This window comes from Cinclus cinclus, chromosome 4, assembly GCF_963662255.1.
Source record: "Cinclus cinclus chromosome 4, bCinCin1.1, whole genome shotgun sequence".
NCBI lineage: Eukaryota > Metazoa > Chordata > Aves > Passeriformes > Cinclidae > Cinclus > Cinclus cinclus.
This window is the reverse complement of record NC_085049.1, coordinates 28,653,723-28,673,181: the sequence shown is the minus strand read 5'-3', so window position 1 is coordinate 28,673,181 and position 19,459 is coordinate 28,653,723. Positions and strand designations below refer to the sequence as shown.

General features: G+C 45.0%; 1 protein-coding gene across 1 annotated transcript; it reads left to right on the top strand.

Moving 5' to 3' along the window:
• Positions 1–10,236: 10,236 nt before the first annotated feature.
• On the top strand, positions 10,237–18,003 carry RAD52 (RAD52 homolog, DNA repair protein). Its single transcript, XM_062492494.1, has 11 exons — positions 10,237–10,320; positions 11,607–11,708; positions 12,285–12,378; positions 14,195–14,262; positions 14,504–14,622; positions 14,709–14,784; positions 15,691–15,887; positions 16,095–16,231; positions 16,867–16,947; positions 17,467–17,709; positions 17,945–18,003. Exons 1-11 carry the CDS (start codon positions 10,240–10,242, stop codon positions 18,001–18,003), a joined length of 1,257 nt encoding a protein of 418 aa, XP_062348478.1. The 5' UTR covers positions 10,237–10,239.
• Positions 18,004–19,459: the final 1,456 nt, after the last annotated feature.

Below are 19,459 nucleotides of genomic sequence, written 5' to 3'. Positions count from 1 at the left end.
CTTGTTCTGTCTCACCAAACAGAAAATGTGAATTGATACATTCTCCACCATACACACAGACAGAGAAATCTTCCCAGAAAAGCATCCCAGAAAGCCCCAACATTCTTCAGGTGACTTTGACATACTGAAAAACCGTTTTGTAAAAGGCAGGTCATCAACCCTGACCCCAACAGTTTCAGAGGAAAAGACAGCATTCATTTGTCAAGGGAGCATTTTGTTTCTAAACAGAAAGTGACATTCCTGTTAAACACTCTTTATATCTGAAAGGTTAGCAGAAATGGCACCCATACACTTTAAGTCACCAATCAACAGGGTAACGTCTCGATTCCCTGTCCTTTTTAGACACCTTTCTGTTTCCCAGTCCTACGAGGTATCCCAACCAGCAAACACCACCTCCAAGTCTGTAAATGAGAGCCAGAAATATTCATTCATCAATTTCCAAATCAATTTCTTTCACACACTACTCAACTCCTTTCATGGGATCTACCTACTCAACAACAAGGACATAACACAGCACATGCTCTGTTCTACTCTACAGCACTTTCTTAGCAAAGCAGTTTTAACTGACAACAAATTTTGTTTCTTATAATACCCATCAGTCTTGATAGCAGCATAGTCTGCTGTCACCATCACAGTACCATTCCTTTCTATCTCCTTTCCCAAAAAAAACCCAAAACCACAAAAAAGGCTTATTATTATAAATACATATATTTCAGCTAAATCTTTATTTACTCATGTGTAGGAAGTCTGGCTAGGTGCACCAAGATTTCTTTTGTGCAATGACTGGGATGTAATCACAAGTCTCTAAATTTAAAGCAGGTGTGAAGAAAAAAAAAACTATCATCACATGCCCTTTTTAAAGGCAAAACACAAAAAAGCAACAGGTATCAGAACTTCAACATATAACTTACATCACATATATCACTTCCTAGGGATAAACTGATTAACAAACTCTGACTCTTCTAATTATCTAGACGACTGAAGATCAGTAGATGTTTATTTTCTGTCACTGTATGGCTGAGGAGTTTATAGGCTGATTTTAGAATATTAAGTCAGTAAATCCTATGTGTTTGCATTCATGGCTGTTTCTCTCTTTCCCACAGGTGGCATGCAATCAACAACCCACTTCCTAATAGCAGAAACAAAATGTTAAAAGCATTAAAGATATTTCAGAAGCTCAGAAGAGCCCAGAAGCACTAGTGAACCAATGCAGACAGCGAGCCTAAAGTCACCATGGGCAACACCACAATGCAAGGCAAAGCATGCTCCAGCTACAGAAATTCCATCATAATCTCACCCTGACAACAACGCTGGGCTAACGATATTGACATAACCCACGTGCTAGAAAACATCACTATTGCTAAATCAGCACTGCATTTTCCAGGATTTCCTGCTCTACTACTGCCACACAGCAGCCCACTGCACGCCAGAGTTAAACTCCTGCCTTAAACAGGCAGCAATGGCTGGAACCCTCCTGGACTCACTGGCCACCCTCCTGCAGCAGGGTGGCCAGCAAGAGTCAAGAACCCACACTCTGGGCTTAGTTCTATTATTTAAAAATCCACATGCATCCCTCCACACTTACATTTCTGACTAAACCACACTCAGCCAGAACAAGCCAGAACCTCCAAATATAACATAATTCTCCAGTGGCTTAGCCAGGTAAGAGTTGAAACAAAACTCTCACCCAAGAGAGGTTTTCAGGGTAAGAGGCTTGAAAAGAGGGAGGGGTGAAGGGATAAGAGATAACAATGGGAGAGTATCCTGCTTCACAAAGTAAGGAATAGCAGCAAGGAACTCAGGCAATGATTACAATAGCATGGTGAAATATTTCTATTCATACAGCAGCACACAACCGCTACCAGGAACTGAGAAAGTGGCAAATTCAAAGAAAGAAAGAAAACCAAAAACAGCAAAACACCACTAAATACCAATATCCCCTCGAAAAAACACAGGGTTTCTCTCATCACTAACATTTGCAATTCAGTAAAAGGAAATAGGCCACATAAATACCAAACCTTCCTTTTTTGCTAATCAGGCTATTAGCCACATATTACAGATGTAAAGTTATGCGAACGGAATCTCAAAAAAGCTCATGACAGGATCAAAAAGAATGCTAAAATTATGAAAAACTAGATGCTTTAATACAGCCCAGAGAGCAGGTTTTCTTCAGTTCAGGCTTGTGCTAACATCCCAAAAGTGACTTAATTACAGTTAAATTGGTTTCCCAGAAGTGGTGGAAGAAGTTCAAATTATATCAAAGATTATGATGAATTCACGTTTCATTCAGCAGATCCCAACCTTTTTCTAGCTGCAGCCCCTCTTGCAGCTTGATGGATTCAGACAATTCCAAACTTCTGGATGATATAGTAGGCATAGACTTGACTATTCTGGGAACTGCTGTTCTGTGATAAAGTTCTGAAGTGTGCTTCCAGAACTGAACTACATTCAGTACAGCTGCTAACTCAATGATCACTGCTTTCATTACTGAAAAAAATCCCCTATTTTACTACCAACTCTAGTCACAGCAGCACGGGCAATTGGTGGTGATTTCTCTCTTCTCATCCTATTTGGAATGGCTCGAAGGGTGCTGACTCATAACTGACCCTGAATTGGAGCACACGTCCGAGCTGCTGCAGTTTCCAACACAAACTCCAGTACCGTGTCAGGCTGTAGCTCAGGAGGAGATGTGTGTGCAGCCACCTACGGCTACAGACGCAATAATCTCAGGGAGCAAAGGAGGGCAGGCAGCTGGTGGAGGTTACTGCTGCAGACATCCTTGCCCAGCTGGCCATTGTTTAAGAATTACAACCCCACAGCCAAACCAGACAACTTTCTGTGGTTACAGCCTGTTGGATCTGAGGTCACACACTACCCAGCTACGACCACCCTGCATACTTGAGAGTGGCCCCCAAAACGTGCTTGGGCAGAATGTAAAAGACACATTGTTCTTCAGAACAATTTTATTTTTATCCATTTGCTTTCATTCTCTCGGCTTCTGCACTGCTTGCCACCAGCACCCCCATAGGCGTTTTTTTCACATCTTTGCATCTCCCAGTCTCTCCCATTTCCACCTGGGCCTCCCTTTAAACCATTTCACATCGTATCAGCATAAACATAACATGAAACTTCCAAAGCACATGCAACACTCCAGGTTAAATAAATTGCGTGCTTCCTAACTAGCCTTCAGAGCTCACACTACAAACGAGACGGATGTGGAAGGGCAGCAATTCCTGACACAGGCTTCAGGATGGCAGCAGACTCAGAAACAAAGCACCGTGTCAGCTGACACTGGCTCGTAGTAGATGCAGTAAAATACATGAAACTCACCAGGCAGCGCTCACAGAGAAAACATTAAAAATCCAGCACCGCCACAAGGTCTGGGCAGAAAGACACCGCTCACCATTACCTCGCATGAGGTGACTGAGATAACAAAAGCGTGCGCTTCCCAAGGACAGACTGAATGAGGAGGGGCGGAAAAACACGGCCGGGAAGGCGAATTGGCAGAGCAGGAATGACCGCCCGTGCGAGGCACGACCAAACCCCGCCCGGCCGCGAGCGGTGCCCGGCGGGACGCGGGCCCGGAGGGCGATGTGGCCGCCCCGCCGCGGTCCCCGGGGCCGGATCGGGGCCGACCCGCCCCGCCCCGGGCGGTGACAACGTGCGGGGCCCGGCGGGGAGAGGCCCCGGCACCCCCCCGGCCGCCCCCTCCCTCCGCCCGGCCACAGCCCGCGCAGCCCCGAGGCGAGCCGCGCGCGGGCCCGGACTCACCCGCGCGGCAGCTCCGCGGCCACAGCCGCCGCCGCCAGACCCTGCCCGGCCGCCGCCGCAGCCCCTGCCCAGCGCGGCGGCTGCTCCCACAGCTACCGGCGCCCGCAGGCCCCGCCCCGCCCCGGGCTCCCCCCAGCGGACGGCAAGGCGCGCTAACCCGACCCCCGCCGCCCCGAACGCGGCCCCTCACCTGCCTGTCAGCCCACGGGGAGGGGATGGACGGCGCTGGCCGCGCCCGGCGCGCTGGGCTGGGCTGGGCTGGGCTCGGCTGCCGTACACTCCCGCCGCTTCTCCTCCGCCGCTCCCTCCCGCGCCCCCGGCGCGAGGCACGCGCAGGCCCCGCCCCCGGCAGGCCCCGCCCCCGGCGCGCGCGCTCGCCGCGCGGGGCTTCCCTCGGCCCAGCCCGCCCCACCCCCGGCGTGCGTCACCGCCCGCGCGCGTCCCCAAGGAAGTTTGGCCGCTCTCCGGCGCCGTAGCGGCCGTTCCGGGCGGGAACTGCGAACGGGCCGCGGCAGGGCTCAGGTACGGCGGGCAGGGCCCGGCGGGAGCTGGGAACCCGGCACCGAACCCGGCACCGAACCGGGGCCTCCCCTGGGGGCGGCTGCTGAGCGGCCCCGGTGTTTCCTGAGGGAGCCTCGGGCAGACAGCAGCTGACCCCATCAAGAATCCTTCCAGGTTGGATTTGCTATAATTTAGGGTGTAAGGAGCCAACAGCAGCACTGACTTCCTCAGCCCTTTCTCCCAGGGGACACTAAAGCGAGAGATTATGGCAGATAGGTTAGGTCTGCCAGATTACACAAGAAATGACACTTACCGACATGTAATGATCACTGTTTAAATTAGTATCTTGTTGCAATGAATACAGCTCATATTGTAATTGTTATATTATTTCATCATATATTGCCTATATTGTATATATATTGTGTTATGTTATATTATGTTATGTTATATTTACAATTCATATTCTAATTCAGACCTCTGGCAGGCTGATATCCACTGAGGTCTCGGTAACCCGAACTTACTTTTCAATTGTGGAAGCAGAGAGTCCATTTTAAGTTAATTTCTGTAGAATCATGTGGTGTGTGTAAGTGCATGCTACAGTATCTAAGCCCTTCTGGCATGCCTAAGGTATCCCCCCAAAAAACGATAATTTATGCTGCTGGCTAAGAAGGCAGAAGGATGGAAATAGATACAGGCTTGCCCATACCTCAAGTATCCTGCCCATTTCAAGGGTAAATGATCTTTCATTTAACAATAAGCAAGTGTCAACCTGGAGCAAAACAGAGCCCAAGAGCCTTAGGTTTTTCATCCCAGCTTAATTAGTGTGTCATCTTAATAGGGTCTTGCTGCCAGAAGTGTCATCTATGCCTGTGATCACTGTGGAATTTATGCTGCACAGTTTGACAGATCTCCCACGGTGCTCACAGAGTTTAGATAGTTTTGTTTCTGGGCTGGATTAATTTCTTGCTTTTATTTGTGTAATTGCATTTGGGAATTCTGCAGGCTTTCTGCTCACAACTGGACAGGCTGCTTTTCCCTGCAAGTCCCAAACCATCACTCTTGGGTTAAAAACCCTGCTGTCTTTGCTTTTGCCAGGACTGAAGTGACTTGCACATAAATGATGTGGCAATAAATCAATCTGACAGGCTTTTAGAATGAAGTGCCCATGTAAATAATTTATGATATTTGAGTAATATTCCTGCCTGATCTGGTCTCCAGAACAAGCTCTTTTCTTTTACGCTGCCTGCATGGATATGAGACTCTTTGAAAAGCAAATTGTTTGCTTTTGGTTTTGGTACTGTGAGGTGTTACTCTTTCATACCTGGAAAAAAACTAGAATAACAGAGTTGTTTCTCTTTTCTTTCAGTTTTACCCCTTGGTCACTGCTTATTGTTATAAGGAATATTTTTTTTATAGTATCAAAAAGATTATTTGTGCAGGAGTACCAGTCAATCCCTTTAATTAAATATTTTTAGATGGCTTGTGAGTTTATGCAAAGGAATTAAGTAATGAGAGAAATTAAACAGAATTTATATTCTTGGAAAGCAAATGTATTTCAAATTTATAATTATTTGGAATTACCTGTTTCCTAGGATGCTGATGGTACATTTTTAACTAATAAAACTTTTTTGGACATTTTGTAAGGCAAAAATTGGCAGTGAACTTGAAAACAGCCAACAAAATTACATAGCAAAGGGGTAATTGACACACACCACTGCTATTAAAGAAAATGTTTGGAAGCATAACCAGCAAAATTTGAAAAATATGCAGGCTAAAGCACAGCAACACGTGCTAAAGTAAGCTGTTTGGGCTGGATTTGTAATTATTGGGCAAGCAGGCCCCTAAACAACTTCCAGCAGTTACATTGACATTCAGTGGACTTGTGGCAGCTGTGTAGAGGCTGCCATGACAGGAAACACACAATGAGTAAGGATGTGAGTTTCTCATCCTGTGTTCCAAAAATGCAAGAATTGACTAGGTAGGCTTTGTTTCAGATGTTAGGTGTATCCAAAAATTCTTAAATAGAAACACAGCCCCACAAATGCACTGTTACTCTTCCAAAATTGCATAAAGGTAAGGAAGAAAGAGGTTTGCCCTGTGTTCATTAAAATGTTAAAAAAGTGGAACCAAAATTAGTGTTTTCTGTTCAGTGCAGGGAGGAGCATGATCCTAGACATGCCAAGAGTAAACCTAGCAGTGCCTGATGAATCAAAGAGTTCAGTTGTGCTTTTGGAGCCACACAGATCCCAGTGGAGTAAGTGGGGCTGCATGGAGGTATCTACCTGACACATGCTGTAACTGAACAGGAATTGTCAGAGTAATGCTTCCATGCCTTGAAAGCAAATATATTTAAACTATTGCAGGGAGCTCAAACGTGCTATGTTATACCTTTCTTTCCCTTGCTACAGAATGTGGCCTGAAAAAGGCCCCAGAGGCCAGCTGTAGTCTGCAGCAGACACCCAGTCTCCTGAGCTGCCCCTGCATTTCCAAGTTTAACCTCTCACTACTTTTCCTTCTGTTGAAGTTAACAGAACATTACCTTGCTTTTCTCAAATCATCACGGTTGTTTACCTAGCGATATCAGAAATCAAAACTGGGGAGTTTTATTGTGTACAGCTTTTCCACGAGCAATTGCATCATCTCTTTTCCACTCCTTTCAAACTGTGGAGTAGCACAGGCCTGGATTAGGAACATCTGCCCCATTGCACTCGAAAGAGGTACCTTAGCTCTGTGTTAAAGCAGCCTTTGCATAACAGATAGATCAACTTATAAAATAGTTTGGGGTTCCCAGAGGAAAGAAAACTCCACAGAAATATAAAACTTGTGAAGGTTTTTGGATGTTCCCTTAGAGTAGTACAAACCTTGGGTTAAGTATGTGGCATTATCTTTAGTGCTTGCTAAATCACTTAATGCTGCCTGTGTAACTGTTTGCTCTTGCTGGGCTCAGTGGAATTGCATTTATTAAAAGAATGTTGAAGATTTTCACTCAGCAGACCAAAGCCTTTCTGTGAAGGAAGCTTACCAGACAGAGGGCGAGGATGAATGAAAAGCCCTCTGGATGGTCACAGCCTGTGCTGAAGTCCTATCTTAGCTTGTGGGATGCTGTGATGAATTCCTTGGAACAGCCACATTCTCTAGCTGAGCATTGCCCAAGCTGAGGTGCTTGCATAAATCATGGTATACAAACTATTCCAAAGTGATGCAAAACTGCCTGCTTCCACCTCACACGTGAGGAGAACTGGAAACTGGCACTCTTACCACAGGATTAGAGCACAGGGCATGGTTCAAAAACCTACTTTGTCAAGGAAGAGTGGAATTGATAGGAAAAGACATGATTTAGGAGCACAATAAATTTGTGGGGAGTAATGGACAATGAGATAGAAAGGTGGATGTTAGAAAATTAGGAGTTACGTTCACACAATCATGGCAGATGAAGGTGTTGCTGCCATAGCCCCACAGTGGTAGATACACTTGAACAGATTAAATTCAGGATTATCTGTTCTGGAAGATTGGTTTATTTCCTGCACAGGAATTTGTGTACACACATGTTTTTCTCAGCAGTGCTCAATTTCACCACCATGCAAATAAATATCTACTTGTAGAGTGCTGTTGAAAATCAGTATTTAATATCCAATTTCCTAAAACACAGATTTTTTTTTTTTCTGATTATGTACGTAATGTGTTTGAATTTTGCAAGATAAGATCAAAATATGGTAGTAGTAAAAGCTGTTAAGTTTCTTTACTTGTTTTAGGTAGTCAAGGCCATGTTTTGGAGCAGAGTTCAGCACCTCTAGTCTTGTGTGGACTTTCTCAGTGACAAGAAAACTTCCTGAGTACATGACCAGCTAAACTCAAAAGAATTCCCTGTAAATAATAAATAATGGTCCCATTGCCACAGAAATAGTAAATTATAATTCCTCGGTGCCTTTAAACTGATAAACTGCTTGTATCATCCCACATATTCTAATGCATATTTAAACTTTAATTTTTAGTCCTTTTGGTTTAAAAATAGGGCATTTTTTAACACTGATTAATGAGTCAGGCAGCCTCATACCACAGCCCTGGCCCCAGAAGGTGTCCGAGGCTCTTGGGCACTCCAGTCAATAGTTTATTATAATCTACTTCTGCATTAATGTTTCATGGGAGTCAAAACGTTGTGGGGAGAGGGCACGGCAGTGGGGAAACAATATTCCAGTGAGGAATGGAAGCACCTTGCCTTCCCTGCCTCTGGCACCGAGATAGATTTATAGCTCCATTTACAGAATTAACTTCTCTCTCTTCCCAGCTCCCTACTCTAATAATTTTTGATATCGAAGTTCTGTCACTCTGACATGTTCAGACAATTGCTTTGAGACACGGGGCTTGGCTGTGCTGCACTTCCTCAACTGCAAAATCCCTCACACTGCTCTGATGGAGGGTTTGGTTTAAACAAGGCTCACAGCTAAAGCTGCTCCTGCAGGTAATGCCTGAAACTAAACTGGCATCCTGCGTCTCCTTCACTCAAACTGGATTCACACATCATTTGAATAATAACCACTGACAACTAAATTTAGACTGATAATGGTGCATACCATATAAAAGCTTGAAGACTTTTTACTAAAACCAGCATTAAGCAATTTTGCCTCAAAATGCCACCCAGCTACTTTGCATAAATTGGTCATCGTGTTTGTAGGCAAGTGACATTTCAGTCATTGTTTCTTCCCAAGGGCTCACAGTGATTAAGATCTGATTGAGGCAACTTGGGGGTGTGAGTGGAGGCAACAGTATTGTTCAAATTTAAATTCCCTTGGCCACACACCCTATTTATGTCTCTCTAATTGTCTCCTCCCCATGCAGTGAACTCTTTGCTGAGCAGAGGAAATAGCCTGCTTAAATCACAAGTGTTTCTCCTGGTAATGTTGCTTTCCATTTGCTCTTTTAAAGATGATTTACAAATCTTTTCCAAAATTTACATATTGCCGCTAACTTCTGACTGAAATGCATTCAAGTGTATGAGCACTGTACAATTATACAAGTTTGGGACCAAAGAGGAATCATTCTAGCCACCCAAAATTAAGGAGAATTTTAGCTGCACTTAGAATAATTGCTAATGCTCACCCTTGCCAAGGAAACAACCGGTATCCTTTTTCTGAAAATTGTTTGCCAAGTCCTCAGTAAACTTTGGATTTCTTGTTTTGAGACTGGAAAACCAACTTATTTTAAAAAGTGCCGCACCTGGAATGCATTAGCAAAGCAGAGTACTGACTGAGTAGCAAACCGTGCTATTTGCTGAGGATTTTTGTCTTTCTCAAACTGTTTTGATATCTCCAGCTCTCTTGTGTGTCTGATTTTGTCTTGTATTTGTATTGCCTACAAAAGTCTGAGTGCTGGGCTATCAGTTGTGCTCAGCATTGGTGCAAATACAGTGAAAGATTACCTCTGTGGGTTATTTGGGAGTGCTGCTGCAGCCCCTGGCACAGTTAGGTCCACAATCTCCCCTGGCCCACAGCTCCAGAGCAGGGGGAGTGGCCATACAGTGCTGGCTTGGAAAAGGGTGCCATCTGCTGAATTATCCGTACCAGTTCTTACAGTTCTGCCAAGTTCTGTGGTTCTCAGCCTTCCACGGTTTATGTGGTACCATATAGCACCAGGCAGGGTGATTACAGCCAAAACAGCAATCTGAAATAAAACTGACACATCAGGCTATAGCTGAGTAAAGTTTCAGAAAGTTGTCCCTACTTTTTATCAAAGTATTAATGGATATTGAAAGTGGTCCAGGAAAACAGTGCTGAAGAATCCAAAAGAGGGAATTGTTTTCTTTTTCCTTCCCTGGCATGGTACAGTGCCTTCACATTTACTTAAAAAGAAAAAAAAAACACCACATAATTTTTTACCAGTATGAAATTTAGAATAAGCCTTTTGCCATGTCTTCATTTGGACTGTCAGTTCTGTTCTCTTCAGTCATTATATTTCTTCTCATCACTAGGGATGCCTGAGAGCCAGGGGAAGGACAGTGAGAGCAGCAGTAGCAGCTCCAACTCTTTGGACTCAGTGGCTTCTTTTGGACAGGTCAGTTCCTTTTGCCTGAGAGGGAAATACAAGCTGCATGCTCACACTACTGGAAATCTGCTCTTCATGTTTATTCCTTTTAAACTTGGGTACAGTAAGGCTGGAATCATGCTACACCCAATTGTACATTTTTTCTCTGCAATAGTCTTGGCATGCCTTGAGTTATAATCAGTTGCTCTGGATTCTTCTCGAAAGGTTTTTAAATCTTGAACCTTAAAAGTGGGTCTCATTTTATTCTCTCTTATTGCTAGATGGCCTGAGTCATGCTTACACATATTCTCAGTAGAGGTTCCAAAAAGCCAACTACTTTCAGCTATTAAAAAAAATTCAAAAGAGTTGTGAAATAATTTGAAAAAAGAAAACTGTATCTGGACTGAACAGAGCTTTTGGTGGTGAATTCTCTTCTCCATGATAGGCATTTCCACATAGTTCTTTAACGTGGCACACGCTTGTGCATTTTCCCTTTTTCCTTAAGCTTTTTGGTTACAGGCTTGCATTCTAGATCAGAAAAACATAAAGTTTTTACTCTTAAGTAGAACCAAATACAAATTAGAGTGGTTTGGCAGGAGTTGGAATTTATATGGCACAGAAACATACTAGAATATTCGGTGTTCTGCTGAACTGTTAGAGCAGCCACTACATGCATACACAATATTTATGATTTAAGCCTTCTGTCCCAGTTTAGGCCACAACAACACGAGCTTTTTAGTTCTCAAATCCTTAAACATACATTTAGGCTTTGCTACATTTTGCAAATTGGATTTCTACTGAGACAAACCTACACTTATAACACTTTAAGCTTCCCATGATGCCAGTGTTCTCCAGTGATAGCAGTAACGTTGGAGGTATCCAAAGAAATTGGATAACTCAAGGAATTCCTATTCTGACTGCTTTCCTGAGCTGCTATCCTCCCTGCCCTGGTGTCACGCGGAGTACAGTTCATCTTCAGTTTTGCTGGAGTCTTCAAATAGACCTTTCTTGTTGGTCACAGAGATACTATGTTTTGGTTTTGAGCAGTAAAATAGAAATTTACATGTCAATCTGTGGTTAGGATTATTAATGAAAAATAATTGCTGCAGCTCAGTAATTAATGCCTGTGTCCATCAAGAGGAAAAAAGAAGAGTCTAATGCATGTACATACCCTGAGGTGTTTCCTTGCCTGTTGCATACCAATTCCAAAGAACTGCTCATGCACATGTAGGAAAGACTGAGATAAAGCAGTGCTATTAGGAGAAGAGGGGATGAAACAGGGGGAGTGAGATATGTGTTGCCTTGTTTTTGCCCAGTATCAGTACACAGCCAGTGAGTATCAAGCTATCCAGCAAGCTCTGCGTCAGAGGCTGGGTCCAGACTACATCAGCAGCCGGCAGGCAGGAGGAGGGCAAAAGGTAGGAACAAACATGATGTTTCAATTCAACTTTTCCCAGGAAAACTAGGGTTTAAATTGTTATAATATGCCTCTTTTTTTTTTTTTGAAGATAATTTTCCTCTAGTAGTTAAATATGCAGATATGAATGCAAAGCGAGCATGGCATGAATTCTGTTTTTTATTGAGCCACAGATTTTCCTTTCACACTTAAAAAGATACTTAATTTTTCCATGCTTCATCCTTTACAAAGGAATATTTATCTTGTACAACACTGAGATGTTTTCCCTACTTTTTCCCAGAATTGAATTGTATGAAACATTATATAAGTGTCTGCATTTGCTGTCTTTAGTGTCCACTCTGCCTTCTGTTGATTAAGTCATATTTGTTGGTATATTAATCCCTACCACATTTGCTGGAAGCGAATGGAACTGAAGCTGTACCATCAGTCTTTTATTCACATTATCTGTACCTTGAATTTAGCTGGGTTTCCTCAGCATAAGATGGGCATCTCTGCTAAAAATAAAGTGTGCAGAGATATGTGCACAAAGCTGTGTATTTTTATACATATATTTATGTGTATGTGCTCTTCTTTTCAGGTCTGTTACATTGAGGGTCACAAGGTCATCAGTCTGGCTAATGAAATGTTTGGCTTCAATGGCTGGGCTCATTCAGTCACTCAGCAGAATGTTGGTAAGGACCTCTTGGGGCAAAGAGGTCTTTGCTCCCTCTTGTTCCACTGTGAAGGAAAATTCACTCAGATAAGGGCCAGGGTTTCCATCACAGAACACAATTGGAAGAGACCTGCAGAGATCACCGGGTCCAGCTCCTGCCCCTGCACAGGACACCCCAACAATCACACCGTGTGCTCGAGAGCGTTGTCCAAACGCTCCTTGAGCTCTGCAAGGCTGGTGCTGTGACCGCTGCCCTGGGGAGCTGTTCCAGTGCCCAGCCACCCTCTGGGGGAAAAGCCTTGTCCTGATATCCAACCTAAACGTGCCCTGGCACAGCTTCAGGCCATTCCCTCAGGTCCTATCACTGTCACCACAGAGACAAGTTCAGTGCCCAACCCCTCTTCCCCTCACAAGGAAGCTGTAACTGCAGTGAGGTCTCCCTCAGTCTCCTCCAGGCTGAACAGACCAGGAGACCTCAGCTGCTGCAACTTCAGCACTTCAAAGGACCTAGGCAGAGGCATAAGTAACTTCCAGGTGTCTTAACAGTTAGCAAAAGCCAGAGAAATTTAATAATAATGGAGTTTCTATGTCATAATTATATCAAGACAGACTGGACTGGCATCACCACCAGTCCTTTATTAGAAACTTCAGAGACCTTCTTTTAATGAACTTCTTTCTGACAACTCTGACTCCTTTCCTCACAGGCAGCCCCACACAGCTCTGATTCCTTCTCTCCTCTCTACATAAATGGCTAAACCCCAACCTGTCCCTTACGCAGCCACCTAACCCTGTCTCTCCCTCACATATCTTACCTTCTCTGTCCCTTGCACAATGTCCCTTCCTTCTCACAGCCAGCAGACTCCATCTCAAACTACAACTAGTGACCACTCAACCCACTCTTTTATAAAACCCAAACTCATTGGGCAGGCAAGGCTGTTTCCACTCCTCAGTAATCAGTACAGCTGTAATTCATTGGGAGAGATTGCCTTCTGCACTATCCTTTCAACCTATCTGTTCACACTTCTGTTTTCACTTTAGATCTGTCATAGTCATTATTCTGTGTGGGTTTATGATTATTCTTGAACTGGTCTAATCAAGTCTCTGATCTCTATGGGTGCACTCACTCAAGAGTAATTACAATTAAACTATCTAACACCCAGCAGTCCTGGGCCAACTTTCATACTCACCTGTCATTTTCTAGACTCTAACCAGTTCATAGTCTCAGTTAATATTCCCCTAATCTTTAGGGACCCATCTTCTGCAGATTTCTCTTTTAGCTAATAGCACTGAGCTTATTACAACAGAAAACTTTGGGAAAATTTTTCAACTATAACATGGTTTTCAGGTGATCTTAAAGCTTCAGCCTCTTCCATATTGATAGCTGAAATAGCACCTGCCAGAGGAGTGTTGTCCTTGTTTGCAGATCTGCTGTGCTTATGCTGAGGGCTGGTTGTTGAAGTAGGTCAAAGCAGCAGCTTAAATTACCTTCTTCCTTCTCCCCCACCTTCAGAAATCTTTTCTTAACTCAGGCTGATAGATGCTAGAAATAGAACAACTTACTTCATTGCTTTCCATCTCTTCTGTACCACAGTTTTCTTTTTCCCCCTTTTCAGTCAAGAAAGGACTGACATCTTTCAAATTTCTACCTTTTTCAGATAATGCCTTAACTAGTCATTCCTTAGAAATTCAGGCAGGTGATAAAACCTTGTGCAAGTTATTTGCAAACTGCAGACTTCTATTAGATCATAGGAAAGAAACTTCTTAATTTCATAGACAACAGTTTTTTTTTCCACTATTGTTTTTATAAATTAACACTTAAAAATATCTCCTTCCAGACTTTGTTGACCTCAACAATGGCAGGTTCTATGTGGGTGTCTGTGCTTTTGTGAAAGTTCAGCTTAAGGTAAGTGTTTTTGGTTTTTTGTTGGCCCTAATTGTAGCTGAGCAATTGCCTGAAGCTGTGAATGAAAGTCCTTACATGGCTCAGAGCACAGTTCTTGGGTACTGCTCTGCATTAGGGAGCTTGCTGGTGTCCTAAACATTGACCTTGCTGTGGAACAAACAGCCAAGAGCAAGTAACCAGGCTTTGGAAAGCCCAGCACCTGCATGTATAAAATCCCCTTATGTTTGAAATTGTACTGCAGGATGGGTCATACCATGAAGATGTGGGATATGGAGTCAGTGAAGGGCTGAAGTCTAAAGCCTTATCCTTAGAAAAGGCAAGAAAGGAGGCAGTAACAGATGGACTGAAGAGAGCACTCAAGTAAGTGAAGACCAGCACTTACACATTTTCATAAGTTCTGTGGAAAGGAAAGGTTTTCAGTCACAGTGAGCCCTCTTGTTTCTCAGGTGCTTTGGGAATGCTCTTGGGAACTGCATCCTGGACAAGGACTACCTGCGAGCCGTGAACAAGCTTCCCCGGCAGGTGCAGTACAGGGGCTGCAGAGCTCCCACTGCCCCTGCTCCTGCACTTCCAGAGGTTATCAGTGGTGCTATCACTGCCTCTCATTCCTGAGGGTTCTTCAGACCAACAGCCTTCCTAAAAAATGGCTCACACACACAAAAAGCGGAGTGTTCCTGAAGTGGCAACTGAGGAACCATCATGGATCCTGCCAGCTCCTGCTGTGCACCAGCTGGGGGCAGGAGGCTTCCAGGCAGTGACCTGCCTTGTAGAAGGAGGGAAACGGAAGCCTTCTGCAACTGCGGATCTGTGGACTTTGATAGCAAAGCTGCCCTCAGTCACAGTAAGATTTGTCAAACTCTGCTAGAGGCCTAGAGCTGCAAGGCAGTCCTGTCAAACACTGTAGGAGCAGATCCAAAATGACACCTCACCAGGTAAAGATGGCCTAGGTCTCTGGTTTGCCAGGATCATCACCTATTAGAGGCACTGCCACAAATTTGTAAGGTGACACAGCCAAAACATCCCATCTTTAATAAATAGGAATGGTGTACCTTCCTCAGAACTTGGTAAAGGCTGGCCTCGCCCTTTAGCACAAGCAGGAAAATGGACTGGTAAAACAAACACTCAGCAGCAGCCTTGTGGGGCTGTGAGAAGCTGTAAAATCCTGCATGGATCACCAACACCTGTTCTCGTTTGCAGAGCAGTGTGGGGAGACCTCACCATCTGCCCTGCAGCACTGAACAATTAAACCAACACAAAGTCACAAGAATTCAATGATTAACTGACTGAATTACTGGGTACTGAAATAGCATTTCAGGTTTCTAACTTACTGTTCAACTTAGAGCAAACAAAATAAATTATTAACCTGTGCTTATTTCATTAACTTGAGGATGGCAATTTCTGAACCTTTTCTTTTTTCTCCCTTACCAGGTACCCCCTGAGTTAGACTTGGTCAAAGCTAAAATACAGGACTATGAGCCTGAAATAGAGAAAGCAAGATATGGCAGCTATGTGGAAAGGCAGAACGCAGCAGGGAGACAGAACTGTGAGGTGGTACCTAGCTGTAAGCCTGGCCAGACAGAGGCTGCTGTAGTGACAGCAGATCAGAAACAGCCCAATGCTCCCAGGTGAGACTGCTGTTATAAATTTACTTTTTTAATCTGTATTAGAAGTTACTGGGCCTTTTAAAACATGTAGACAGCTCAATTCCAAAAATGCCATAAAGCACTAGTTCAGTGGATTTTATTTACTGTTACTTCTTAATGAATATTTTTCTTCACAAAATGTATATTGCTGAGGTCCTGTTTAACTTTGTGTTTCTGGGGGGAGGACAGAAGCACAGACTCCCTGGCCATGGAGTGTGATGCCACTTACCAGAGGAAACTGCGCCAAAAGAGGCTGCAGCAGCAGTTCCGGGAGCAGATGGAGAAAAAGCAGCAGGTCCCAGGAGTTACTCCCAGCAGCAAACAGGGTGAGAAGTAGCATTCCAAAGTGGCACTTCCCATGAGACCTGCTGGCAGACACAGGTTACCCACAGCAGAGGAGCCTGGCCAGCTTCATGTGCTGTTGTGCTGTGCCATCAACACCCATCAACACCGTCAACACCTTTGAGGCCAAAGGCAGGAGCATTGTTGTACATTCCCACTCTGTGTTCCAAAAGTGTCAGGAATGTCAGCTCTAAACCTGCATCCTTAAATCTGCAACTTTCCAGCCACCCTAAAGCAGCTGTTGCCAGCACTATCAACCTGCTGTATCCAAGCTGAGGCTGCAGCACCTGGCTGTGGTAGCTGAAGGCAAATACACATTGCCTGAGCTACTGATCCATTGCCTTTGGCTCAGAGGGAAGTCTGTGGCCATGTAGTAGCAGGAAATGGAGATGGACAGGTCAAAGACCACAGTAAAGTAGCACAGTTGCTCGTCAATTGTCGTCAGTAACATTCTGTACCTTCCCATGTTGTGCTTCCAAGCCTTAGCCAGCTGTAGGACAAAAGAGGGTACCTGGTGGCAGTGCTGGCTGTAATTCCAGACTTGCGCTCTGCTAGGAAGGAGCCAAAGGGTATTTCTGTATTTCTGGTATTAACCTCTTCTTGTCTTGCCTCCTTGCAGTGACATCCAATTCTGCCATGGAGCACAGCACTCCACCAGAAGTGCAACAAGAGCTGGCAATAGAAGAGGAGTTCTTTGCAGGTCAGCCAAAGAGTGATAAGTAATAACATATTAAATCATTGGCATTTAAACCAGGTTAATTCAGAATACAGTATAAGGGTAAAAGCTCTGAAGAAGTGGAATAACAGAAGTGCGAGTGTGATTCTGACCTTAACGATACAAACTTTGCCTGAGTGGCAGGGATATGATGTCCATCACTATGGGGGATTTCACACTTAGGCTCTTCAGTAGAGTTGTTACACCTATTGCTAAACCCTTTTCCTGAGGTAATACTGCACAATACAGAACCTGTGGGAAATTGGGGTGTGTCTTTTCTCAGTGTAACCATGGGTCTTTGGGTCACACACTGTGGTGCCTGCACATTGCTTAAGTCCAGAGCACAGGGGGCAGGAGCCCTGCTGCACACTGACGTAATAGATGCTTTACCATTTAAATTTTATTGTGGTCACTGCTTATAGGAAAAGGATGTGCTGGTCTTGGAGCTCCTGCCATTCATGTAGTACAGTACTATGTCATGGATCCCATTCTCATTCCTTCCAGATGATCCTGAACTTTGGGACATTCCCATGGAGAGCACTGACCTAAAGGTAACGGGTGCCAAAATACCAGAGCCCACCTCAGCTGCACGCCAGGCACCTGAGATGCCCCATGGCCATCAGCAGATGAGCACTCGCAGCAGGACACCCCGCAGGGGGAACCAGCACAAAGCTGCTGCCAGGCTGGCACAGCTGCAGCCCCCTGCTGCAGCCCCCAGCACCAGCTGTGCCCACCAGCACACCCCAGGTACGTGCTGCCACAAATGACAGAGCTTCACAGGGGCTCTTGGGAGACTGGGAAAGTCCAGTGGGAGAAACATTCCTTTCTTTTGGATCTGGCTGCAGATGCTGGGACAGTGGTCTTGGAAAACTGCTTTTTTTCCATCCTACTGTCCTATCAAGGAAGAGTTTGAAAAAGAATTGAGGAACACATTTAGAAGCAGAAAATAAAAAGTCCATTTCTCACTTTCTCTGTGTGCCAGGGTGCAGCCCACTCGGGAGAAGTCAGAGCTTGAAGAAAAGGAGGCTGGAACCTATGTGAGGCACCTTGTGGGATCTGTGCCTCTGTCATGGATTACATCACAAGGCTGCAGCTGGCTTTCCAAAATGTATCACATGGACTCTGCTATACATTATGGTGAAGCAACAGAGAGAGTTTCATACAATCAGCAAGAACTTCATGTACTCTTGGGTTATTATGTACTTCAGATGCCTTTTTCTATAATCATGCCATTATTTGTGCTCTGCAGCACGAGACTTGTGGCCATATTACAAGTGGATATTACCTGTAAATTGTAACAGAATGGATTGTTAGAAATGAGATGCAATTCACAGCTTGTCTCTCCCTTGTCTCAGTGCTGCATTCCAGCACAGAGATTTTTCAGTAGAATGGGGAGCAGGGGAGTCGTGGCCAGGGGACAGAAGGTACAAGCTGTGGCTGTGTACCAGGCCAGGCCGGGGGTGACACTGGCAGTGTCTGAGGTGCAGCCCCGGCCCTGTGCCCCATGTCTGCATGGCTGGGGCAGAGCCCCTCGTTCTTGAGGCTGTTCCCGAGCCTCTTCCCGTTCCGGAGCCTGTGCCTCAAGGCAGGAGCATGCGGGGGGGTCGCTGCCAGCCCTGAGGCACACTGCAGGCCCTTGTCTGCTCCAGTCCTTTGGAACATGAATGGGAGCTACACTGATGTTTTTAAATAAGTTTTCAACCCCTTTCAATACAGAAATAAACATGAATTTGAAAGACAAACCCCGCTGGGAGCTGTTCGTGCCTCTCTGCCCTGCCAGCCATTCCACCTCCTTCCCTGCTGAACGGCTCCAAAGCTGAAGGGGCAGCACTGCACCTGCACAGCCTCCATTGCTTGGGATGGGCAGACACCTCACAGGAGGTCAGGTTACAGCAAAGCCAAAAGCTGTCGGTCCTTCTAATTTGTAGGAAGAATTTGTAAGCAGTATTTTAAGACTACTCCCTTCTCCATCTCGAGCAGCTCCGTGCAGGAAAGGGAGGAGTTGTGGGCTGGCCGGTTCTGTTCCCGTGCAGTTCAGCTGCAGCTCCGGGCAGCACCACGGCAGGGCTCGGGCAGGGGCTCTGTGCTGGCAGTGCTGCTCCTGTGGCAGGAGTGGTGCCACTGTCCCCAGGACGGTGGGGAGGAGGCCATGGGGAGAGGCAAGGAGAATGATGCCACGTGTCTGGAAGTTAGAGCTGAACCAGGAAAATTTACACAAACTCTGGAACTAGGCCAACCCTAACATCAAGTTCAGGCCTCAAATGGGACCTTACTCCCATGGTTTGCCTCACTAACTGTAAAGACATTTGGAATATTCCACATTTATTCCTCTTCCTCCTGCTCTGCCTTCAACACTTAATTAGTCCTTTTCCCTTAAAAGATCCTTTACTATTGGGGACAAAGAACTGACTTCAGGATGGAAAGACAAGACAAGCCGTCATTAGCAGTAATAGGGTTACATCTATTAAACAGTTCCACATTTCCCCATACTTGTTTC

Excerpts from the sequence above, each read along its gene's own strand:
- RAD52 (XM_062492494.1), top strand. The coding sequence starts at position 10,240 with ATGCCTGAGAGCCAGGGGAAGGACAGTGAGAGCAGCAGTAGCAGCTCC. Across the intron at positions 10,321-11,606 it reads CAGTGGCTTCTTTTGGACAG|TATCAGTACACAGCCAGTGA; the intron begins GTCAGTTCCTTT and ends GTTTTTGCCCAG. Across the intron at positions 14,263-14,503 it reads TTGTGAAAGTTCAGCTTAAG|GATGGGTCATACCATGAAGA; the intron begins GTAAGTGTTTTT and ends ATTGTACTGCAG.